Source organism: Periophthalmus magnuspinnatus, chromosome 8 (assembly GCF_009829125.3).
Source record: "Periophthalmus magnuspinnatus isolate fPerMag1 chromosome 8, fPerMag1.2.pri, whole genome shotgun sequence".
In the NCBI taxonomy this organism is placed as follows: Eukaryota; Metazoa; Chordata; class Actinopteri; order Gobiiformes; family Gobiidae; genus Periophthalmus; species Periophthalmus magnuspinnatus.
Window position 1 is genome coordinate 487358 of NC_047133.1, and position 20762 is coordinate 508119.

At 45.9% G+C, this 20762-nt stretch overlaps 2 protein-coding genes across 2 annotated transcripts; both read right to left on the reverse strand.

Moving 5' to 3' along the window:
- Positions 1-3177: 3177 nt before the first annotated feature.
- On the reverse strand, positions 3178-10361 carry wipi1 (WD repeat domain, phosphoinositide interacting 1). The gene is made up of 11 exons (XM_033970787.2): positions 10021-10361; positions 7985-8070; positions 7043-7209; positions 6581-6772; positions 5897-5989; positions 5623-5693; positions 5317-5424; positions 4832-4996; positions 4019-4123; positions 3512-3690; positions 3178-3200 (listed from the first exon to the last, which is right to left on the reverse strand). The coding sequence occupies exons 1-11, from the start codon at positions 10095-10097 to the stop codon at positions 3178-3180; spliced, it is 1266 nt and encodes a 421-aa protein (XP_033826678.1). The 5' UTR covers positions 10098-10361.
- Positions 10362-12098: 1737 nt separating this feature from the next.
- On the reverse strand, positions 12099-20724 carry zgc:86896 (uncharacterized protein LOC415190 homolog). The gene is made up of 10 exons (XM_033971551.2): positions 20663-20724; positions 19273-19358; positions 18754-18858; positions 18026-18248; positions 17511-17618; positions 16608-16814; positions 15872-15947; positions 15156-15346; positions 12569-12659; positions 12099-12213 (listed from the first exon to the last, which is right to left on the reverse strand). The coding sequence occupies exons 2-10, from the start codon at positions 19334-19336 to the stop codon at positions 12208-12210; spliced, it is 1071 nt and encodes a 356-aa protein (XP_033827442.1). The 5' UTR covers positions 19337-19358; positions 20663-20724; the 3' UTR covers positions 12099-12207.
- Positions 20725-20762: the final 38 nt, after the last annotated feature.

Sequence of the window (20762 nt, forward strand, 5' to 3'; positions counted from 1 at the left end):
CGGGGTCAGCAGACTAAGCAGGGACTCCCAGACTTCCCTCACCCCAGACACGTCTTCCAGCTCCTCCAGTGGGACCTCAAGATGTTCCCAGACCAGCCCAGAGACACAGTCCCTCCAGCGTGTCCTGGGTCTCCCCCGGGGCCATCAACAAAATGGCTGATTACCATAAAAAAGATAAAAATAGTTCCCGTCACTGAAGTTTCACCAAAAAGCTGGTTTTCGTCCTGCACCTGTTGTGGTTTTACTGGAGGTTTCTGTATCAAATGCCACATGTTTCTATTGGCTGTATTCAGCTCTAAATGTACTCAAGTAATTGTATTTAAAAATAACATTACTCAAGTACAAAGAGGTCCAGGACATTACTCAAGAGTAACTGTTGACATGAGACTCTGATTTATAATTTAAAGAACTAAACATAAATAAAATAATAAGGGACAAAATCTGATTTTTTCAAAGGATAAACACAAAAACTAAATGTGCAGAAACAAATCCTCAAATCATCTGAAACTGTGAACATAAAAACAAAACTTTTCATTCAGTCCTGTTAAAATAAATGAATCTGAAGGAGTAAAAAGATGCTGTTAGAAAAGTGCAACACTCGCTCTGTTTCTCGTCCAAACTTCTGTTAAAATGTGTTTTGTTCTTAAAATATGTTCAACATCTCACAAAATGTCCAGCTCCATGTTGTACATGTTTTATTGGGTCTGACCCACTTTGGTCTTGTGCAAAGTGACAGTTTCATGTTGTTCAAACACAAACTGCCCCAGACGTCACGAGTACAACGTTTACAACCACACCGGAGGAAAGTGGATTTATCTGACGCCACAAAAACGGCACATTTAAACTTTCACACAAGAAAAGTCAAGTTTTTACAAACAGCACAGAAAAAAACTCCAGCATGTACAGAGAGGGAGGAGGGGAGAGGAGGAGAGCAGGAGGAGGAGAGGAGGAGAGGAGGAGGAGGAGGAGGAAGAGGAGAGGAGGAGAGGAGGAGGAGAGAGGAGGAGAGGAGGAGGAGGAAGAGAGGAGGAGAGAAGAGGAGAGGAGAGGAGGAGGGAGGAGGAGAGAAGGAGGAGAAGAGAAGAGGAGAGGAGGAGGAAGAGAGGAGGAGAGAAGAGGAGAGGAGAGGAGGAGGGGAGAGTAGGAGAGAGGAGAGGAGAGAGGAGAGGAGGAGAGAGGAGGAGGAGAGAAGGAGAGGAGAAGGAGGAGCAGAGGATGAAAAGGACCAAACCTGTAAAAATATAAATATTTGCATCTACAGTTGATCAAATCAAACAAACTGAACCTGGAAAAATCCACATCATCTTAATGTTTGTGTAAATTTACAGTTTTTTGACATAAAAACATCATTTTCACATAAACAAACACATGTTTTCTGCAGACACACGTCACGACGCCTCAGGTCGTTTATCTGGACACGTCGTTTATCTGGACACGTCGTTTATCTGGACACGTCGTTTATCTGGACACGTCGTTTATCTGGACACGTCGTTTATCTGGACACGTCGTTTACTCGAGTGTGAAGAGTTTAAATGATGTAATGTGTGTGTAGATTCAGCTGAGGATCGATATCGGTGCAAAAAAAACAAAACACAAAACAAACTTGTGTTTCTTGATATAAACAAAAATCTAAGTAGACACATTTATTTGTCAAGTTAAATCTACTTAAACCAAGATTCAAGTTTTTTACAGAAGTGTCACAAAACTAAATGTTTAAAGTTTATGCATAAAAAGTATTTCTCAAGTAATTTAATGTGAAACGAGTCAGAAACAGATTCAGACTCATCAGGAGAAGCTGCAGTTTGGTCCTGTTTGTTTTAGAGTTATACATGTTTATAAATGTTATATGTGTTTATATGTTATATGTGTTTATATATATGTCATAGATGTTATAGTTTTATATGTTATATGTGTTTTATATGTTATACGTGTCATAGATGTTATATAGTTCTATATGTTGTATTTATAGCGTCTGCTTGGACTTGTTGAAATGATTATTTCTGATTACATGTGTGTGTGTGTATGTATATATATGTGTGTATGTGTGTATTATATGTGTGTATCTTCTGACAGCATGTGGCTCGTCCTGTTCCTCTGAGTCTCTCTGTTCTTGTCGTTCACGTTTCTGTCTCTGTCGTCGTTTCAGTTTTGTTGTTTTTCTCAGAGTTTGCAGAAACTGTCCGTCTGGGAGAAGCTGAGAGAGTCAAGGACACGGTCACTCCCATCTCGACATTTGATCTACGAGAACAGAATGAGAACAGAATGAGAACAGAATGAGAGCGGATGTGTATGTGTGTGGGGGTGTGTTGGGGTGTGTAGGGGTGTGTGTGTGGGGGTGTGTTGGGGTGTGTGTGTGGGGGGGGTGTGTATGTGTGTGTGTCTCACTGGAGGAAACTCGCTCTCGTCGTCCAAACACACTGGTCCTGCTGCAAACTCATGCTCTGGGATCAGCTCTCCACCTCTACACCCACCGTCCTCACTGTAACCTGCACACACACACACATAAACACACACATAAACACATACACACACACACACACCCCAACACACACATAAACACATACACACACACATCCACACACACACACACACACCACCGTGAAACATTTTGAAGTGGATATGACACAATATAAAATCTAAACAATAATATTGAAACAACCTGAAGAAACGATCGATTCATGAACGAGGTGACACATGTACACACACATGTACACACACATGTACACACACATGTACACACACATGTACACACACATGTACACACACATGTACACACACATGTACACACACATGTACACACACATGTACACATACATGTACACACACATGTACACACACATGTACACACACACATGTACACATACATGTACACACACATGTACACACACATGTACACACACATGTACACACACATGTACACACACATGTACACCCCTGTACACACACATGTACACACACATGTACACATACATGTACACACACATGTACACATACATGTACACACACATGTACACACACATGTACACACACATGTACACATACATGTACACACACATGTACACCCCTGTACACACACATGTACACACACATGTACACACACATGTACATGTGTGTGTACATGTGTGTGTACATGTGTGTACATAAACACGCCCGGACCCCACGCCTTTGTTAAACGTCTCATGTACCATGAGCTCTTGGAGCTTTAAGGTTAGAAAGTTCATCAAAAACAGAGACTTTATTCTGTAACTTCTACAAAACTCAAAACACTCTGTTCCACCTTGTGATGTCATGAAGCTGCTTTTACCTTTAGTTCAGTAAAGATCAGCAAATCCAGGACTGAAATGATCCAGATGATTCTAGTGAAGGTGGAGTTTAAAAACACAGTGGAGCACTTCCTGTATCACCACATGATGACATCACAAGGTGGAACAGAGTGTTTTCAGTTTGAGAGGATAAAAATATGCAGCGTTTTAATGGGGTGTAGTGTCTGTCCAACAGGGGGCAGTCTTACCTGTGAGTGTAGCCGCGCCGAGCCCCGGGGCGAGGCCGGGGGAGGGGCCGAGGGCGGGGCCGGGGGCGGGGGGTAAGGCCGCCGTCGCAGCGTACGTGGGACAAGGGGTCACTGGTGCAGACCAATCAGACGCCTCCCGGAAACAACCTGCAGTTTGGACCTGACGCTCCTCAAAAAGACTGAGAGAAAAACGACAAAACTGAAGACTGGAGAGAAAGAGGAGAGAGATGGAGGAGAGATGGAGACAGAGGAGAGAGAGAGGACACAAATGAGAGAAAGAGGAGAGAGAAACAAAGGAGAGAGCGCACAGAGGAGGAGACGCAACCAGAGAGACAAAAGAAAGGAAAAAGAGACGAGACGCAAAGACAGAGGAAAGAAAGAGGAGTGAAGAAAACGAGAGAGAAAGGACAGAGAGAGAGAAGAGACAGAGGAGGTAGGAGCTGGATAAACGATAATAGGACATGGTCGTCACGGCGACAGGCCTCGACGGAGGAGAGACAAACTCACAGGTGTGTGTGTGAGAGCGGGCACCTCCCCCCCTCGGCCGGGTCAAAGCTGAAGACGTACAGCGTGTCAGAGGTCGCCACGAGCAGACGAGGAAGCTTCTGGATCCTAACGCACGCACAGGGGTCAAAGGTCAAGAACCAAGCAACAAACTGCAGTGTGTCGAGTCTGAACCTGACACAGGGTCAGAGAAGAACCGACGAGTCAAGAACCGAGCAACAAGTCCAGAGGCACCGCAGAGGACGACCTGCTACAGGCTAACTACAGGCTAATTACACGCTAACTACAGGCTAATTACACGCTAACTACAGGCTAATTACACGCTAACTACAGGCTAACTACAGGCTAATTACACGCTAACTACAGGCTAATTACACGCTAACTACAGGCTAATTACACGCTAACTACAGGCTAATTACACGCTAACTACAGGCTAATTACACGCTAACCACATGATAAATACATGCTAACTACAGCTACTACTACTACTATTTGTCTCTGTGTGTCTATGTGTGTCCCTGTTTATATCTGTGTCTCTGTCTCTGTGTCTCTGTCTCTGTGTGTCTCTGTTTATATCTGTGTGTCTCTGTCTCTCTGTCTCTGTGTGTCCCTGTGTCTCTGTCTCTGTGTCTCTGTCTCTGTGTGTGTCTCTGTGTCTCTGTCTCTCTGTGTGTCTCTGTGTCTCTGTCTCTCTGTGTGTCTCTGTCTGTCTCTCTGTGTCTCTGTCTCTGTCTCTGCGCGTGTCTCTGTGTGTGTGTCTCTGTCTCTGTGTGTGTCTCTGTCTCTCTGTGTCTCTGTCTCTGCACGTGTCCTCACACAGTCAGGGCGCACATGCTCCTGTGGTTGGGGCGGGGCAGCTGGGCGGTGGCGAAGGCGCGGTCCTGGCTCATCATGTGGGACACCGGCGCCGGGAGGTACGAGCTCGCCACGGAGAACATCCTGCCCACGTAAGAGCCCCAGGACGAGCGCTCCTCCTCCAGACTGGACACACAGAGGAGTCACACACACAGAGAGGAGTCACACACAGAGAGGAGTCACACACACAGAGGAGTCACACAGAGGAGTCACACACACAGAGGAGTCACACAGAGGAGTCACACACACAGGAGTACCCGTGTGTGTGGGTGGAGTACCCGTGTGTGTGGGTGGAGTACCCGTGTGTGTGGGTGGAGTACCCGTGTGTGTGGGTGGAGTACCCGTGTGTGTGGGTGGAGTACCCGTGTGTGTGGGTGGAGTACCCGTGTGTTCGGGTGGAGTACCCGTGTGTGTGGGTGGAGTACCCGTGTGTTTGGGTGGAGTACCTGGGGTCTGGGGGCTCCAGTCTAAAGACATGCACCGTCTCTGTGTTACTGGACGAACAGAGGAAGTGTCCATCAGGACTGAAGGACAAACAGCTGATGTCCACACACCTGCAGAAGGACAGAGACACAGAATGAAGGAGGGAAGAGGAGAGAGGAGGAAGAGAGAGAAACAATGAAGAAAGAGAGAAAGGTGAAAGAGAGAGGAAGAGAAAGAAGGGAAGAGAGAGTGAAGGAAAGAGAAGAGAGAATGAAGAGGGAAAGAGAAGGACAGAAGAGGAGACAGAGGGACAGTTCTGATGGAGTGACCTCTTCATTCCGCGGCGGAATTCAAAGAGACGCTGACCCTGAGGGACGGAGAAGACTCGGATCACTGTGCCCTGGAACACACAGGAAGTGACATCACTTATGTGTCGGGTGTCGTGTGTATGTATGTGTGTATGTATATGTGTGGGGGTGTGAATGTGTGTGTATGTACGTGTGTACATATGTATGTATGTGTATGTATGTGTATGTATATGTGTGTGTAGAGGTGTGGGGGTGTGTGTGTGTGTGTATGTGTGTGTGTAATATCACGTCTCACCTTCTGGGAGGCGCTGGCGAGTCTGGAGCCTGAGGTATTGAAGCTGAGAGCTGCGAGTGGACTGTGATGAGCCGAGATCAGTGTGTCTGTGGACTAACACACAACACACAACACACAACACACAACACAACACACAACACACAGTCAGAACATGTGTGGAGCAGGTGTGTGTGTGTATGAGAAAAAAAACAACATTTCATTTCAACATTTGTAAAGATAATACATATATATATATATATATATATATATATATATATATATATATATATATATATATATATATATATATATATATATATATATGAAATCTATGCATCTATGAAATATATATATATATTTCATAGATGCTAAAGTGCTGCACTGTCCCCTGTGACGCTGTATTGCTTTTTTAGGCCCGAGCCCCTACAGGGCGTAGGGCCTATTGCTATACTGTCTTCACGAAGTTGCGCACTTCGCGCGCAACTTCGTGGCAGCACCGCACCTTGCACAGACTCCTGTGTCCTACTGGTAGGGGGCGGATGAGTGCATGGGCTTTGCCCATGCACTCATCGTTGCGGAAGCAATAGGCCCTACGCCCTGTAGGGGCTCGGGCCTAATAAAGTTACACAATAATGACGATGAGACAAATAAAAAGCAGTAAAAATCTAAAATAATAATATTTGAGGTGATGTGGGGCGTTCTGACCAGAGCCGAGGCGTCGTAGACCTGCACGTCTCCGGTGTCGGTGCAGGCGGGGTAGGCCAGGTAGGAGGAGGAGCCTGAGGTGGCGAGGGCGCAAACGCCACACGGATTAGACGGGACCTCGAGCGTCTGAAGCAGCTTCATGTCCTTTATGTTGTGGATGTACACGGAATGTTCAAGGCACGTGACCAACCTCTGCAACGACAGACGACACACGACAGACGACACACGGGAAAGACGAGGGTTTAACTTCTACGACACATTTAGATCATCACCGTTTAAAGTTTTGGAAAATACTAAAATCACAAGTGTCAGAATCTCACAGATAAACATAAAGTCGATTCAAACACAGAGACGTCGCTAAAACTCAAACACACACATCCACACGCTCAGGCCTGTTTTTGACGATGGATCGACGCTCGACATAAATGTTTTTGGAGGTTGCTGTGCTGCGTGACCTCTGACCTCTCTGTTGAGCCTGACGGAGCACACGGGGTGGGGGTAGGTGTAGTTGCAGATTTCTGTGCCCTTCTTAAAGTGGTAGATGTGAAGGTCCTGCGGCGTTTGAGCTCTGACCACCACCACCAGAGAGCTGCTGTAGAGCCGCTCCACCAGGCCCACGTCAGGACAGTCTGCACAGGCACAAACACAGCGATGGAGGTACTCTCTGTATCACAGACTTAAAGCCCTGTACGGGATATTTACTGTTTTAAAACAAGAAAAACACAAGTTTATTTCATTTTATTTTGCAGTGGTCCAAAGACGCTCCTCACTGACCTCATTCTAATTATTCACCAGATGAGTTTATAAAAGTGTTTCACAACTTTCAGAGATCAGAGCAGAGTCATCAACAACAACAACTAGCATGCTAACAGTGCACTTTGGACAGTAAAACCATTTAAAATGACATAAATATGATCCTGTTCCTGTCAGGATTTGTGTTTTTTGTGTGTCCTGTGCCGTCTTCCCCCTCTCCTCAGTGTCATCGCACAGACGTTTATCGCACAGACGTTTATCGCACAGACGTTTATCGCACAGACGTTTATCGTACAGACGTTTATCGCACAGACGTTTATCGTACAGACGTTTATCGTACAGACGTTTATCGTACACTGTATCGTACAGACGTTTATCGCACAGACGTTTATCGTACAGACGTTTATCGTACAGACGTTTATCGTACAGACGTTTATCGCACAGACGTTTATCGCACAGACGTTTATCGCACAGACGTTTATCGCACAGACGTTTATCGTACAGACGTTTATCGTACAGGCGTTTATCGTACAGACGTTTATCGTACAGACGTTTATCGCACAGACGTTTATCGCACAGACGTTTATCGCACAGACGTTTATCGCACAGACGTTTATCGCACACTTTTATCGTACACTTTATCGTACAGACCTGTGCTGCAGTAGACACAGTCCAGTGAGTCGATGTTGTTCAGAGAGAAGAGCCTGAAGCCGCAGTGTGAGCCCAGAGCCAGAGACCTGGACAAACAGGAAACACAAACAGGAAACACAAACATTTGACCATTTTCAAAAATGATTCATAAAAGTTCCGCTGTTTAAAAAACTAAATGGTACCAGGTTTTTCTTTTGTTGGGTCAGCTCTTCTATCACTGTTCAAGCCAAAGTTAGTAAGTGTTCAAGCATTAAGTGTTTTCATTTTTTATTGCCTTAAAAACATAATTAACGCCGGAAAAACTCTTTTAGATCAACTTTATAATCAGATAGAGCATTCAGTTACCAAGCTCCTGTGCTATGGAATCAACTCCCTGCTGATGTTAAACAGGCCCCCACAGTCTCTGTATTTAAGACCAGGCTTAAAACCTTCCTCTTCGGTATAGACCAGGTTACATAGTGAGGGAGTTAGGGACATTAAAACCCGGGATAAGATAAGCTGCAGTAGGAGTAACTAGCTGGGGGAAGTATGGCAACCTGAGCACTATCCTCTACTTTGTCCTATTTTCTCATCAGCAATGCTATTCACATGTTGTCCCCTGTCCCACTCCCCCTGTGGAGTGTATCTCTTTCAGATGCCCCGATGACAGATGGACCCTCTCCTCCTCCACCCGCCTCCCTCTCCTCCTCCTCGCCCGGCTCTCCTCCTCCTCAGGACTGAACCAGGACTGAACTAGGATAAAACCAGGACTAAACCAGGACCATGGACCACTGTGGACCTGCACACTGAGGCTCACACACATATGACACATGTGAATATAAAACAAAGTACTGTATTTTCTGGACTATAAGTGTAAGTTTGTTCATAGTTTGTCGGGTGTGACTTATCCTCAGGTGTGACTTATCCTCAGGTGTGACTTATCCTCAGGTGTGACTTATCCTCAGGTGTGACTTATCCTCAGGTGTGACTTATCCTCAGGTGTGACTTATCCTCAGGTGTGACTTATACGTGAAATTATTCAAATATATAAAGTCACATCTTGGTTCTTGTCACAGTGACGTCCACACGAGGGCGCTCTAGACTTGTATGAGTACGACAGACTCACAGAAGAAAAAGCGGCGCCTCATCTAACTCCAGAGCGGGTGGAGTTGTTCAGAAGCAAAACTGTAAACAAAAGCTGTTTCAGTTTGAGTGTCGTTAGCTCCTCCTTCAGACAGATATGAGGCAGTGTCCAGCAGGAATCTGACCAGAACTGAAGAAGAGTCTTGTGGGAGTGAAGACGTTTGGTCCAAGCCTCAGTGTTTTCCTGAGGCTGCTCTGATCAAGGAGACACTGATGCAAAGTCTCAGTGTTGATCCTGTTAGATCTGAGTGTTTGACTCTGTGGATCATGGGATCCTCTTACAGAGACTAGAGGACTGGGAGGGCATCTGTGGTACTGCACTAAACTGGTTCAAGTCCTATTCAGAAAACAGGGAGTATTTTGTTGAAATTGGAAAATGTGTCTCAGATAAAATGTCCCTGACCTGTGGGGTGCCCCAGGGGTCAGTCCTGGGGCCCCTGTTGTTCAGTCTCTACATGCTGCTGTTAGTCCAGTTAATACACAACAATAATGTGTCACACACAACTCTGCAGACGAGTCAGATCTGTGTTAGACCAGTAGGTCACTGTAACGTCCTGATCACTGGACTCTCCAAACGAGCCTTAAGACAGAATTTCAATTCAATTCAATTCAATGACAGGACTCAACTTTGACAATGTTTAAATCCAGACTCAAATGGTTCTGTTATAGATATATTTATTTATTGTGATATTTTGTTTTATTTTCTCTGAGTCTGTCGGGTTCAGTGAATCAGAATTAAAGTAAAAGCAGCTTAAATAAAACAAGTCCTAAATTTAAAACATGTTTCTGTCACAGGTCCAGAGCTCAGAGGAAAAAACACAAAAAACTGTCCCCAAACATTTCTGGTCTGTGTCCCTCCGTGTCCCTCCGTGTCCCTCTGTGTCCCTCTGTGTCCCTCCGTGTCCCTCACTCACGTAGTGTCCTGGTTGAAGGAGGCACAGCTCGTCTCTGGTCCAGGACTCTCCTCTGACCCGCTCTGTGCGGGCTCCATCCTGGACACCTCCTCCTGTCCTCTGGACACCTCCTCGTGTCCTCTGGACACCTCCTGTCCTCTGGACACCTCCGCCTGTCCTCTTCTGGAGGCCTGGTCCCGGCGGCTCCTCGCGGCTCGCGGTCTGTGAACGACGGCTCCACGGCGGCTGAGTGAGGCCGGAGGACACGGACTGAAGACAGAGACCGCGGGGACAGCGGACAGGACAGGAGGAGGGACAGGAGGAGGTCCAGGGCTGTGTCCAGGGCTGTGTCCAGGGCTGTGTCCAGGGCTGTGTCCAGGGCTGTGTCCAGGGCTGTGTCCGGGGACAGATCCTGGAGAAGCAGCAAAATAAGAGCAGCTGATGCGCCAGTGACGCAGGGACGAGCTGTGATGTGATTGGCCCGTGAGGCACAGCGCGTGGTGAGGGGGCGGGGCTAGAGCTGAGCCGCGTTCAAGGCCCCGCAGAGTGTGGGAAAAAATAGAACTGAACACAGGTCCACACACACACACAGGTCCACACACACACACACACACACACACACAGGTCCACACACACACACACCCTCAGACTCTGTGTGTGTGGATTTTCGTGCGTTCACCTGCACTGGGCCTGCACTTTTATTATATAAGATTAATACATTTGTGCATGATCCCTGACAAACAAACAAACAAACAAATAAACGAACAAAGAATCAAATCAATAATAAATACATAAATAAATAAAGAGACAAACAAACAAAGAAAGAAATAATTAATAAATAAACAAATAAATAAATAAAAAGAAAGAAAGAAAAAAGTAACAGCCAGTGCATGTGCTGAGGTGTTTCTGGACAGTGCATTTTCTGGACGTTGCATTCATACACAGATCCCCCTGCCTGGATCTGCTGCTCTGTCATAAACAAACAGCTGATGTTTCAGTCGTGTTGGGGTTGGTTCTTTTCAGACTTTTTGACTCACACACTTCGTTTATTGTGGAGACCCTGATGTTTGATGTTTATTCTCATTTCATCACATTCATGTTTTTTTTTTTAAATCACATCAGCTCATTTTTCCTCCATCGTCTCCATCGTTTACACCTCCACCCTCGACTGGAGGAGCCTGGGATCAACGAGTTTCCTGAAGCATCTCTGTTCTGATGTCGTTTCCTCGTCACACACAGACCTGGAGCTGTGTTTTGTTTCATTCTCACATGTTTAACACAAACTCTGCAGATTTAGGCTGAAAACACTCTGTTCCACCTTGTGATGTCATCATGTGGTGATACAGGAAGTGCTCCACTGTGTTTTTAAACTCCACACACCTTCATTTCTAGAATCATTTGGATCATTTAAACCCTGGAATTATCTCGACTGGACTAAAGGTAAAAGGAGATGTTCACTTGAAAACTACCACTTGATGACATCACAAGGTGGAACAGAGCGTTTTGAGCTTTGGATTAGAAAAATGCAGGATTATTCAAACGTGTCCTGATTTGTTTTGACCTTTGAGCTTTAACAACAACCAGGGGTGAGTAATGTAGCCAAAAACGTTACAAAAAAAAAGTATTTGAGAAAAGTAATTTAAAGCCTAAAGTTTCAGGACGTAACATCAGATTTATAATTTAACGTTAAAGTAATTAAACAAATATCAACTAATTAGACAAATAATTAGACAAATATCAACAAATTAGACAAATAATTAGACAAATATCAACAAATTAGACAAATAATTAGACAAATATCAACAAATTAGACAAATAATTAGACAAATATCAACAAATTAGACAAATAATTAGACAAATATCAACTAATTAGACAAATAATTAGACAAATATCAACTAATTAGACAAATAATTAGACAAATATCAACTAACGCATCTGGTGTTTTCAAAATGAGAAACAAATCAAATGTGAAGTGGAGCAAGAAACACTTTTATACAAATAAATCTAAGAGTAAATATGTCCCACACAAACACGAGCTCCGTCTGAACAAATACAAACGTCTAAAATAATCAGAATCTATCGAACAGAAACAAACGGCTCAGAGGACGTGGTAAAAAGACTTTATTGACGTTTTTTTGTTCATCTTCAGGACGACGACGAAAACGTTTTGTGCAGATTCAGCACAAAAACTCAACTTCAGCGACGACTCACTGCTGCGGAAACAAGAAAGAAAGAAACAAATGTCAGTGTGTGTGTGTGTGTGTGTGTGTGTGTGTGTGTGTGGTGTGTGGGGGTGTGTGTGTGTGTGTGCAGTTTAATTTAGATATTGATCCTCTGCAGTGACACTCGGGGGTGTTCTACATGTGTATCTGTGGTGGAATGTAGAGCGTTTAGGTCGTTTTACTTCGACAAAAAATATATAAAAATAAATAATAACACCTTTATTTTAAATTTTAAACTTTAAACTGACAGAAAAACAAGTATTTAAAGTTCAGATTTGTCAGTGTGGTGTATAAAAGTGTGACGCGTGGAGGGGGCGGGGCTAAAGGACAGGTATGGGGTTTGTACCTGGACGTCCCAGATCACCATGGCCCCGTCCAGAGACACACTGCTGAAGGAGCGGACACTGCCCCCTGCTGTGGACACCGCGCTCAGCTGACTGGACACACAACAGAGAGGACACTTACACACACAACAGAGAGGACACACAACAGAGAGGACACTTACACACACAACAGAGAGGACACTTACACACACAACAGAGAGGACACTTACACACACAACAGAGAGGACACACAACAGAGAGGACACTTACACACACAACAGAGAGGACACACAACAGAGAGGACACTTACACACACAACAGAGAGGACACTTACACACACAACAGAGAGGACACTTACACACACAACAGAGAGGACACTTACACACACAACAGAGAGGACACACAACAGAGAGGACACTTACACACACAACAGAGAGGACACTTACACACACAACAGAGAGGACACACAACAGAGAGGACACTTACACACACAACAGAGAGGACACTTACACACACAACAGAGAGGACACACAACAGAGAGGACACTTACACACACAACAGAGAGGACACACAACAGAGAGGACACTTACACACACAACAGAGAGGACACTTACACACACAACAGAGAGGACACACAACAGAGAGGACACTTACACACACAACAGAGAGGACACACAACAGAGAGGACACTTACACACACAACAGAGAGGACACACAACAGAGAGGACACTTACACACACAACAGAGAGGACACTTACACACACAACAGAGAGGACACACAACAGAGAGGACACTTACACACACAACAGAGAGGACACACAACAGAGAGGACACTTACACACACAACAGAGAGGACACTTACACACACAACAGAGAGGACACACAACAGAGAGGACACTTACACACACAACAGAGAGGACACTTACACACACAACAGAGAGGACACTTACACACACAACAGAGAGGACACTTACACACACAACAGAGAGGACACTTACACACACAAGAGAGAGGACACTTACACACACAAGAGAGAGGACACTTACACACACAACAGAGAGGACACACAACAGAGAGGACACTTACACACACAACAGAGAGGACACTTACACACACAACAGAGAGGACACACAACAGAGAGGACACTTACACACACAACAGAGAGGACACACAACAGAGAGGACACTTACACACACAACAGAGAGGACACTTACACACACAACAGAGAGGACACACAACAGAGAGGACACTTACACACACAAGAGAGAGGACACTTACACACACAACAGAGAGGACACACAACAGAGAGGACACTTACACACACAAGAGAGAGGACACTTACACACACAACAGAGAGGACACTTACACACACAACAGAGAGGACACTTACACACACAACAGAGAGGACACACAACAGAGAGGACACTTACACACACAACAGAGAGGACACACAACAGAGAGGACACTTACACACACAACAGAGAGGACACTTACACACACAACAGAGAGGACACACAACAGAGAGGACACTTACACACACAACAGAGAGGACACTTACACACACAACAGAGAGGACACTTACACACACAACAGAGAGGACACTTACACACACAACAGAGAGGACACTTACACACACAAGAGAGAGGACACACAAGAGAGAGGACACTTACACACACAAGAGAGAGGACACTTACACACACAAGAGAGAGGACACTTACACACACAACAGAGAGGACACTTACACACACAACAGAGAGGACACTTACACACACAACAGAGAGGACACTTACACACACAACAGAGAGGACACTTACACACACAACAGAGAGGACACTTACACACACAACAGAGAGGACACTTACACAACAGAGAGTACACACAACAGAGAGGACACTTACACACACAAGAGAGAGGACACTTACACACACAAGAGAGAGGACACTTACACACACAACAGAGAGGACACTTACACACACAACAGAGAGGACACTTACACACACAACAGAGAGGACACTTACACACACAACAGAGAGGACACTTACACACACAACAGAGAGGACACACAACAGAGAGGACACTTACACACACAAGAGAGAGGACACTTACACACACAACAGAGAGGACACTTACACACACAACAGAGAGGACACTTACACACACAACAGAGAGGACACTTACACACACAACAGAGAGGACACTTACACACACAACAGAGAGGACACTTACACACACAACAGAGAGGACACTTACACACACAACAGAGAGAGCACTTACACACACAGCTGTGTTGTGTGTGTGTGTTGTGTGTGTGTGTTGTGTGTTGTGTGCTGCGTGTGTGTTGTGTGTGTCGTGTGTGTGTTATGTGTTGTGTGTGTGTGTTGTGTGTGTGTGTTGTGTGTTGTGTGCTGCGTGTGTGTTGTGTGTGTTGTGTGTGTGTGTTGTGTGTGTCGTGTGTGTGTTGTGTGTTGTGTGCTGTGTGTTGTGTGTGTTGTGTTGTGTGTGTCGTGTGTGTGTTGTGTGTTGTGTGTGTGTGTTGTGTGTGTTGTGTGTGTCGTGTTGTGTGTGTTGTGTGTGTCGTGTGTGTGTTGTGTGTGTGTGTGTGGCACATACGTGATGCTGTTCTGGTGCAGAGTGTCCAGTTCGTCTCTGTCCTCTTCTGTCGCCTTCTTGTCCAGATTTTGAAAGTGCTGCCTGGCGGACATGACGCTCTTGGACGTTTGCTTTGGGACGTCCAGCTTCTTCACAAACTGCAGACTCCCCGGGCCCTGGTACGAGAACTGGACCGGGCAGCAGTCATGACCCTGGGGACACGGGCACTGGTCACTCTCTGGTCACTCACTGGTCACTCCCTGGTCACTCCCTTAGTCGCTCCCGTTTGCTTGTCTGCATGTAAATATTTTTACTTTGTTCCACAGTAGGGCATTAAACGTATCTATTTATTATTGCCTTTGTTGTTTATTCTTAATGTACGTGTGCTTGCCTGTCCACAGATCTGATGTGTAACTTGGCCTTGTACTGCCACCTGATCGTTTCCATGGAGATAATAATAATAATAATAATAATAATAATATTGTTCTTTACAGATTTGTGACTGATGGCGACGCTGTGTCTGTGTCATCCTCCCACCACACGAGGGCAGCACAGCTCACAAAGAGACAAAACACTTAATATTTTAATGTAAAGAGTAAATTTAAAAAAGTGTTTTATAAAATGTGGTGATGTCGTCTTAAATCCTGCAGTTTTGACGTCTCTGCTCTGAAAAGTCTTTATAGATTTATGCTAAAAAAACACAAAAGTTTAGATAAATGAAATAAAGTGAATCTTACTGCAGCCACGATGTGAGTGGAGCTGATGAAGAGGACACTGAGCAGAGGAAGACGGTCAGAGGTCAGGACGGTCACTCTGCACGAGGACACGGGACAAAGACATGACGAAAGACAAAGAGTCAACTCAGGATTCAAAACTTTAATAAGACAAACAACAGCATGTCCACCAGACAAACAGACCCCCGTCCCAGTGACTGTCCCAGTTGTGTCCCAGTGACCTTTCCGTCCCTGTTCCATTCCCGTTCCGTCCCCGTTGTGTCCCTGTTATGTCCCTGTTGTGTCCCAGTCGTGTCCCTGTTACGTCCCCGTTGAGTCCCAGTTGTGTCCTCGTTCTGTCCCAGTTGCGTCCCCATTATGTCCTAGTCGTGTCCCCGTTGCGTCCCTGTTGAGTCCCAGTTGTGTCCCAGTCGTGTCCCTGTTACGTCCCCATTGCGTCCCCGTTATGTCCCAGTCGTGTCCCAGTTTCATCCCTGTTATGTCCCTGTTGTGTCCTAGTCGTGTCCCTGTTATGTCCCTGTTGTGTCCTAGTCGTGTCCCTGTTATGTCCCTGTTGTGTCCTAGTCGTGTCCCTGTTGCGTCCCCGTTGTGTCCTCGTTCTGTCCCAGTTGTGTCCTCGTTCTGTCCCCGTTGCATCCCCGTTGAGTCCCAGTTCTGTCCCCGTTCTGTCCCAGTTGAGTCCCAGTTCTGTCCCCGTTCTGTCCCAGTTGTGTCCTCGTTCTGTCCCAGTTCTACTCACTCTTTGCCCTTGGAGGCGTCGGCCACACTGATGCTGCTGTTGTGGGACACCCACACCAGCTGGTCCCCAGTGGGACTGAAGGACACACCGTGGACCCACCCCCCACAGTCTTTATGCTCCAGCAGCACCTCCCCAAACGGCATCTTCACCCCCCAAGACGTGGGACCCGGTTTGTCCTCGATGTCCTTAATGTAGGTGGAGAAAACCCTGGAAACACCATAAAGGTCAGAACAGGTTTAACACGTCCAGGTCGTCCAGGTCGTCCACGTCGCCCATGTCCATACTAGTATCGAAACTGAATATTAATTTGAGCGAATATCGATACTAAAAAAGTCACACAATGAACTTTAATGTTTGTAAAGGTCATGACCTGTGTCTGTCCACAAACCCTCGACCTGTTTGTCTCCACAGAGGGAGAGACGTTTAATGCCACACTGAGGAATATTCAGGTAAAATAAAGTCCTCATGGAGACGAGCCGCTGGGAGACGCTCCCCCAGAGACACGAGACGTTTGAGACAAATGTAAATGATCCTGTGGTTTGTTTATGTGTCAGAAATAAAGTAAAAATGAAACTGATGTCACAAAAAGAAAAAGTAAATTTGAGTAAAAAAAAAGACCAGAGCAGGAGGAAAAGAAATAAAAGAACAACAATAAATAATAAAGGACGAGAGACGGAACAGACGACAGGAAAGAATTATACAGACCCACCTCCACCTGACGAGCACCACCTCATGCACATGGGTGTGGGTGCAGGTGTGGTTGTGGTTGTGGGTGCAGGTGTGGTTGTGGTTGTGGGCGTGGTTGTGGGTGTGGTTGTGGGTGTGGTTGTGGGCGTGGTTGTGGGCGTGGTTGTGGGTGTGGTTGTGGGTGTGGTTGTGGGTGTGGTTGTGGGCGTGGCTGACCTGCAGTGGAGGTCGGCTGATCCGGCCGCCAGCAGGATGTTGTTGTGATGCCAGTCCAGACTCAGCACCGTGGAACGAATCGGCTTTTTAATGTGTTTACTCAACCACCTGAGACACAGACGCACAAAGACACACACAGACACACACACACAGACACACAGACACACACAGACACACACAGACACAGACACACACAGACACACAGACACACACAGACACACACAGACACAGACACACACAGACACACACAGACACACAGACACACACACAGACACACAGACGCAAAAAGACACACACAGACACACAAAACACACACAGACACACATTTGTTAAAAAAGTAGAAAATCAGACACTAAACAATATTTAAATTCACTCGTCTTTGTTCGATACAAACAAATCTGCAGACGTGTGGGACGGGGCGGGGTCTGCAGACGTGTGGGACGGGGCGGGGTCTGCAGACGTGTGTGTGGGATGGGGCGGAGTCTGCAGACGTGTGGGACGGGGCGGGGTCTCACCAGTCGTTCTCTTTCTCAAAGTAGCAGATGGAGATGAGTCGGGCCCCGGAGCCCAGGGCGAACTTGTTCTCGTGGGGCGACCACTTGACGCAGGTGGCGGCGCGGTTGATCCGCACCAGGACCAGGGTGGGCTTCCACGTCCCGTCCTTCAGCGTCCACACGTAGGCGTTCCGGTCCTCGGCGCACGTCACGATGCGGTTGGACTCCGGGGCCCAGTCGATGCCTGAAACAGCACATTTATATTTTATATAAAATGGTGAGGACGTCATGTTCCACAGTGTGACTTTAAATTTAAACTGTACCTGATGTTTCTATGTTTTGATAATTAACTGTTTTAGTAATAATCTTCTCATTATTTAAATTGAATTTAATTGAATTGGTTTATCAAACAAAAAGTCTATAAAATATTCAATGTCGTCATCTTTTGTTTTTATTATTTTCAAATGTGTAAAAGTGTAAAAAAAATGAATCTGTGAAATTATAAATGAAGTGAATGACACAGTTAAAGCTCCAGACACAGTCGTCCTGCAGCGTCGTGTGATGTGTTTGTGTTTGGGACGGGGGTGGGCACGGGGGTGGGGGGCTGGTTGTGCAGAGTCTGTCCCGGGGCAGCTGTGGCTGATGCTCTGAGGAGGTGGAGCTGTAGAGGTGGAGCTGTAGAGGTGGAGCTGTAGAGGTGGAGCTGTAGAGGTGGAGCTGTAGAGGTGGAGCTGTAGAGGTGGATGTACCTGTGATGCGTCCGCTGTGCTCCGTCAGCTCGTGGATCTTGCTCCACTCTTTGCTTTTCTTCTCGTAGATAAACACCACGTTGTTGTTTGGGCTCAGGGCAATTTCTGTAAAAAACATAAATGAACAAACAGAAGAAACAGAGAAACATCTGAACGACCAGAGCAGGTTTAGTCAAGTCATCTGAACGACCAGAGCAGGTTTAGTCAAGTCATCTGAACGACCAGAGCAGGTTTAGTCAAGTCCTTTTCACTCTGCTCCAGTTTGAGCCACATAAAAGACAATCTTGTTCTGAGAGTCTGGGTCAGTCGCACTCTGGAGCAGGGCGGACCTCGGGCGGACCTGAGATAGACCTGAGATAGACCTGAGTTAGTCCTGAGTTAGTCCTGTATTAGACCTGAGTTAGTCCTGAGTTAGTCCTGTGTTAGACCTGAGTTAGTCCTGTATTAGACCTGAGTTAGACCTGTATTAGACCTGAGTTAGACCTGAGTTAGACCTCAGTCAGTCCGCGTTAAACTCACGTGTGCGTGTCTTGTTCCAGGCGTGCACAGACAGAGGCTCCAGACCAAAGCTGAACAGAGACATGTCCAGACAGAAAAGGAATGTGCTGCACAGAAGACACACAACATCAGGAAGACACACAACATCAGGAAGACACACAACATCAGGAAGACACACAACATCAGGAAGACACACAACATCAGGAAGACACACAACATCAGGAAGACACACAACATCAGGAAGAAACACAACATCAGGAAGAAACACAACATCAGGAAGACACACAACATCAGGAAGACACACAACATCAGGAAGACACACAACATCAGGAAGAAACACAACATCAGGAAGAAACACAACATCAGGAAGAAACACAACATCAGGAAGACACACAACATCAGGAAGACACACAACATCAGGAAGACACACAACATCAGGAAGAAACACAACATCAGGAAGAAACACAACATCAGGAAGACACACAACATCAGGAAGACACACAACATCAGGAAGAAACACAACATCAGGAAGAAACACAACATCAGGAAGAAACACAACATCAGGAAGACACACAACATCAGGAAGACACACAACATCAGGAAGACACACAACATCAGGAAGACACACAACATCAGGAAGACACACAACATCAGGAAGACACACCACAAGAATAATACACCTTTACACATGTGAGATTTATTTCTGTTCAGATTCAGTTCGTTCTAAACATCCACAAAAACATGAAAAACAAACACAACTTCAGTGTTTGCTCCAGTGATTCAAAACTTTCAGAGTTTGATTTGATTGTTTGATTGTGAGGAGTGAGACGTGAGGAGTGAGACGTGAGGAGTGAGACGTGAGGAGTGAGACGTGAGGGGTGAGACGTGGTGCGTCCGTGACAGCCCCACAGGAGGAAGTTCTCTGAGGCAGAGGAGCCAAACATGTCACTAAAGTTAGAGTTACTTTACTTTAAAATAATATTACTGAAGTAAAAGTACAACATATTTGGGAAAGTACTGCTGAAGTGAGAAAGTGAGTCTGATTTATACTTTAAATATGACAAAACATGAAAATGCACAAAAAGTATTTCCACACAAACACAAACGTTTAAATCATTTCATGTCGTCAACATAAAGCTCAACACACACACACATACACACACACCCCTACACACACAGGGACACTGGGTGAAGTGTCTTGCCCAAGGACACAACATAAACACTCAGTTGTGTTGATGTGAGTCGTGGATGAGCCGAGTCTCGAAACTTACAACATGTCTCCAGATGTGTCCCCCTGAGACAGATGGAGGTGTGAGTGTGACATGAGTGTGTGTGTGTGTGTGACCTGAGTGTGTGTGACCTGAGTGTGTGTGACCTGAGTGTGTGTGAGTCACAGAGGTGTGTGTGTTACCTGAGTGAGCAGAGCAGGTGGAGGTGGAGGAGTCGTGGACTCTGGTCAGTCTACACGAGTCTGAAGGAGGAGCTCAGTGCACTGAGTCTTTATACAGGAG

Excerpts from the sequence above, each read along its gene's own strand:
- wipi1 (XM_033970787.2), bottom strand. The coding sequence starts at position 10,097 with ATGGAGCCCGCACAGAGCGGGTCAGAGGAGAGTCCTGGACCAGAGACG. Across the intron at positions 6,773-7,042 it reads CCGTCAGGCTCAACAGAGAG|AGGTTGGTCACGTGCCTTGA; the intron begins GTCAGAGGTCAC and ends CTGTCGTTGCAG. Across the intron at positions 5,694-5,896 it reads TCGCCAGCGCCTCCCAGAAG|GGCACAGTGATCCGAGTCTT; the intron begins GTGAGACGTGAT and ends TGTGTGTTCCAG.
- zgc:86896 (XM_033971551.2), bottom strand. The coding sequence starts at position 19,336 with ATGTCTCTGTTCAGCTTTGGTCTGGAGCCTCTGTCTGTGCACGCCTGG. Across the intron at positions 17,619-18,025 it reads TTTGAGAAAGAGAACGACTG|GTGGTTGAGTAAACACATTA; the intron begins GTGAGACCCCGC and ends TCTGTGTCTCAG. Across the intron at positions 12,660-15,155 it reads CTGCACCAGAACAGCATCAC|TCAGCTGAGCGCGGTGTCCA; the intron begins GTATGTGCCACA and ends TTGTGTGTCCAG.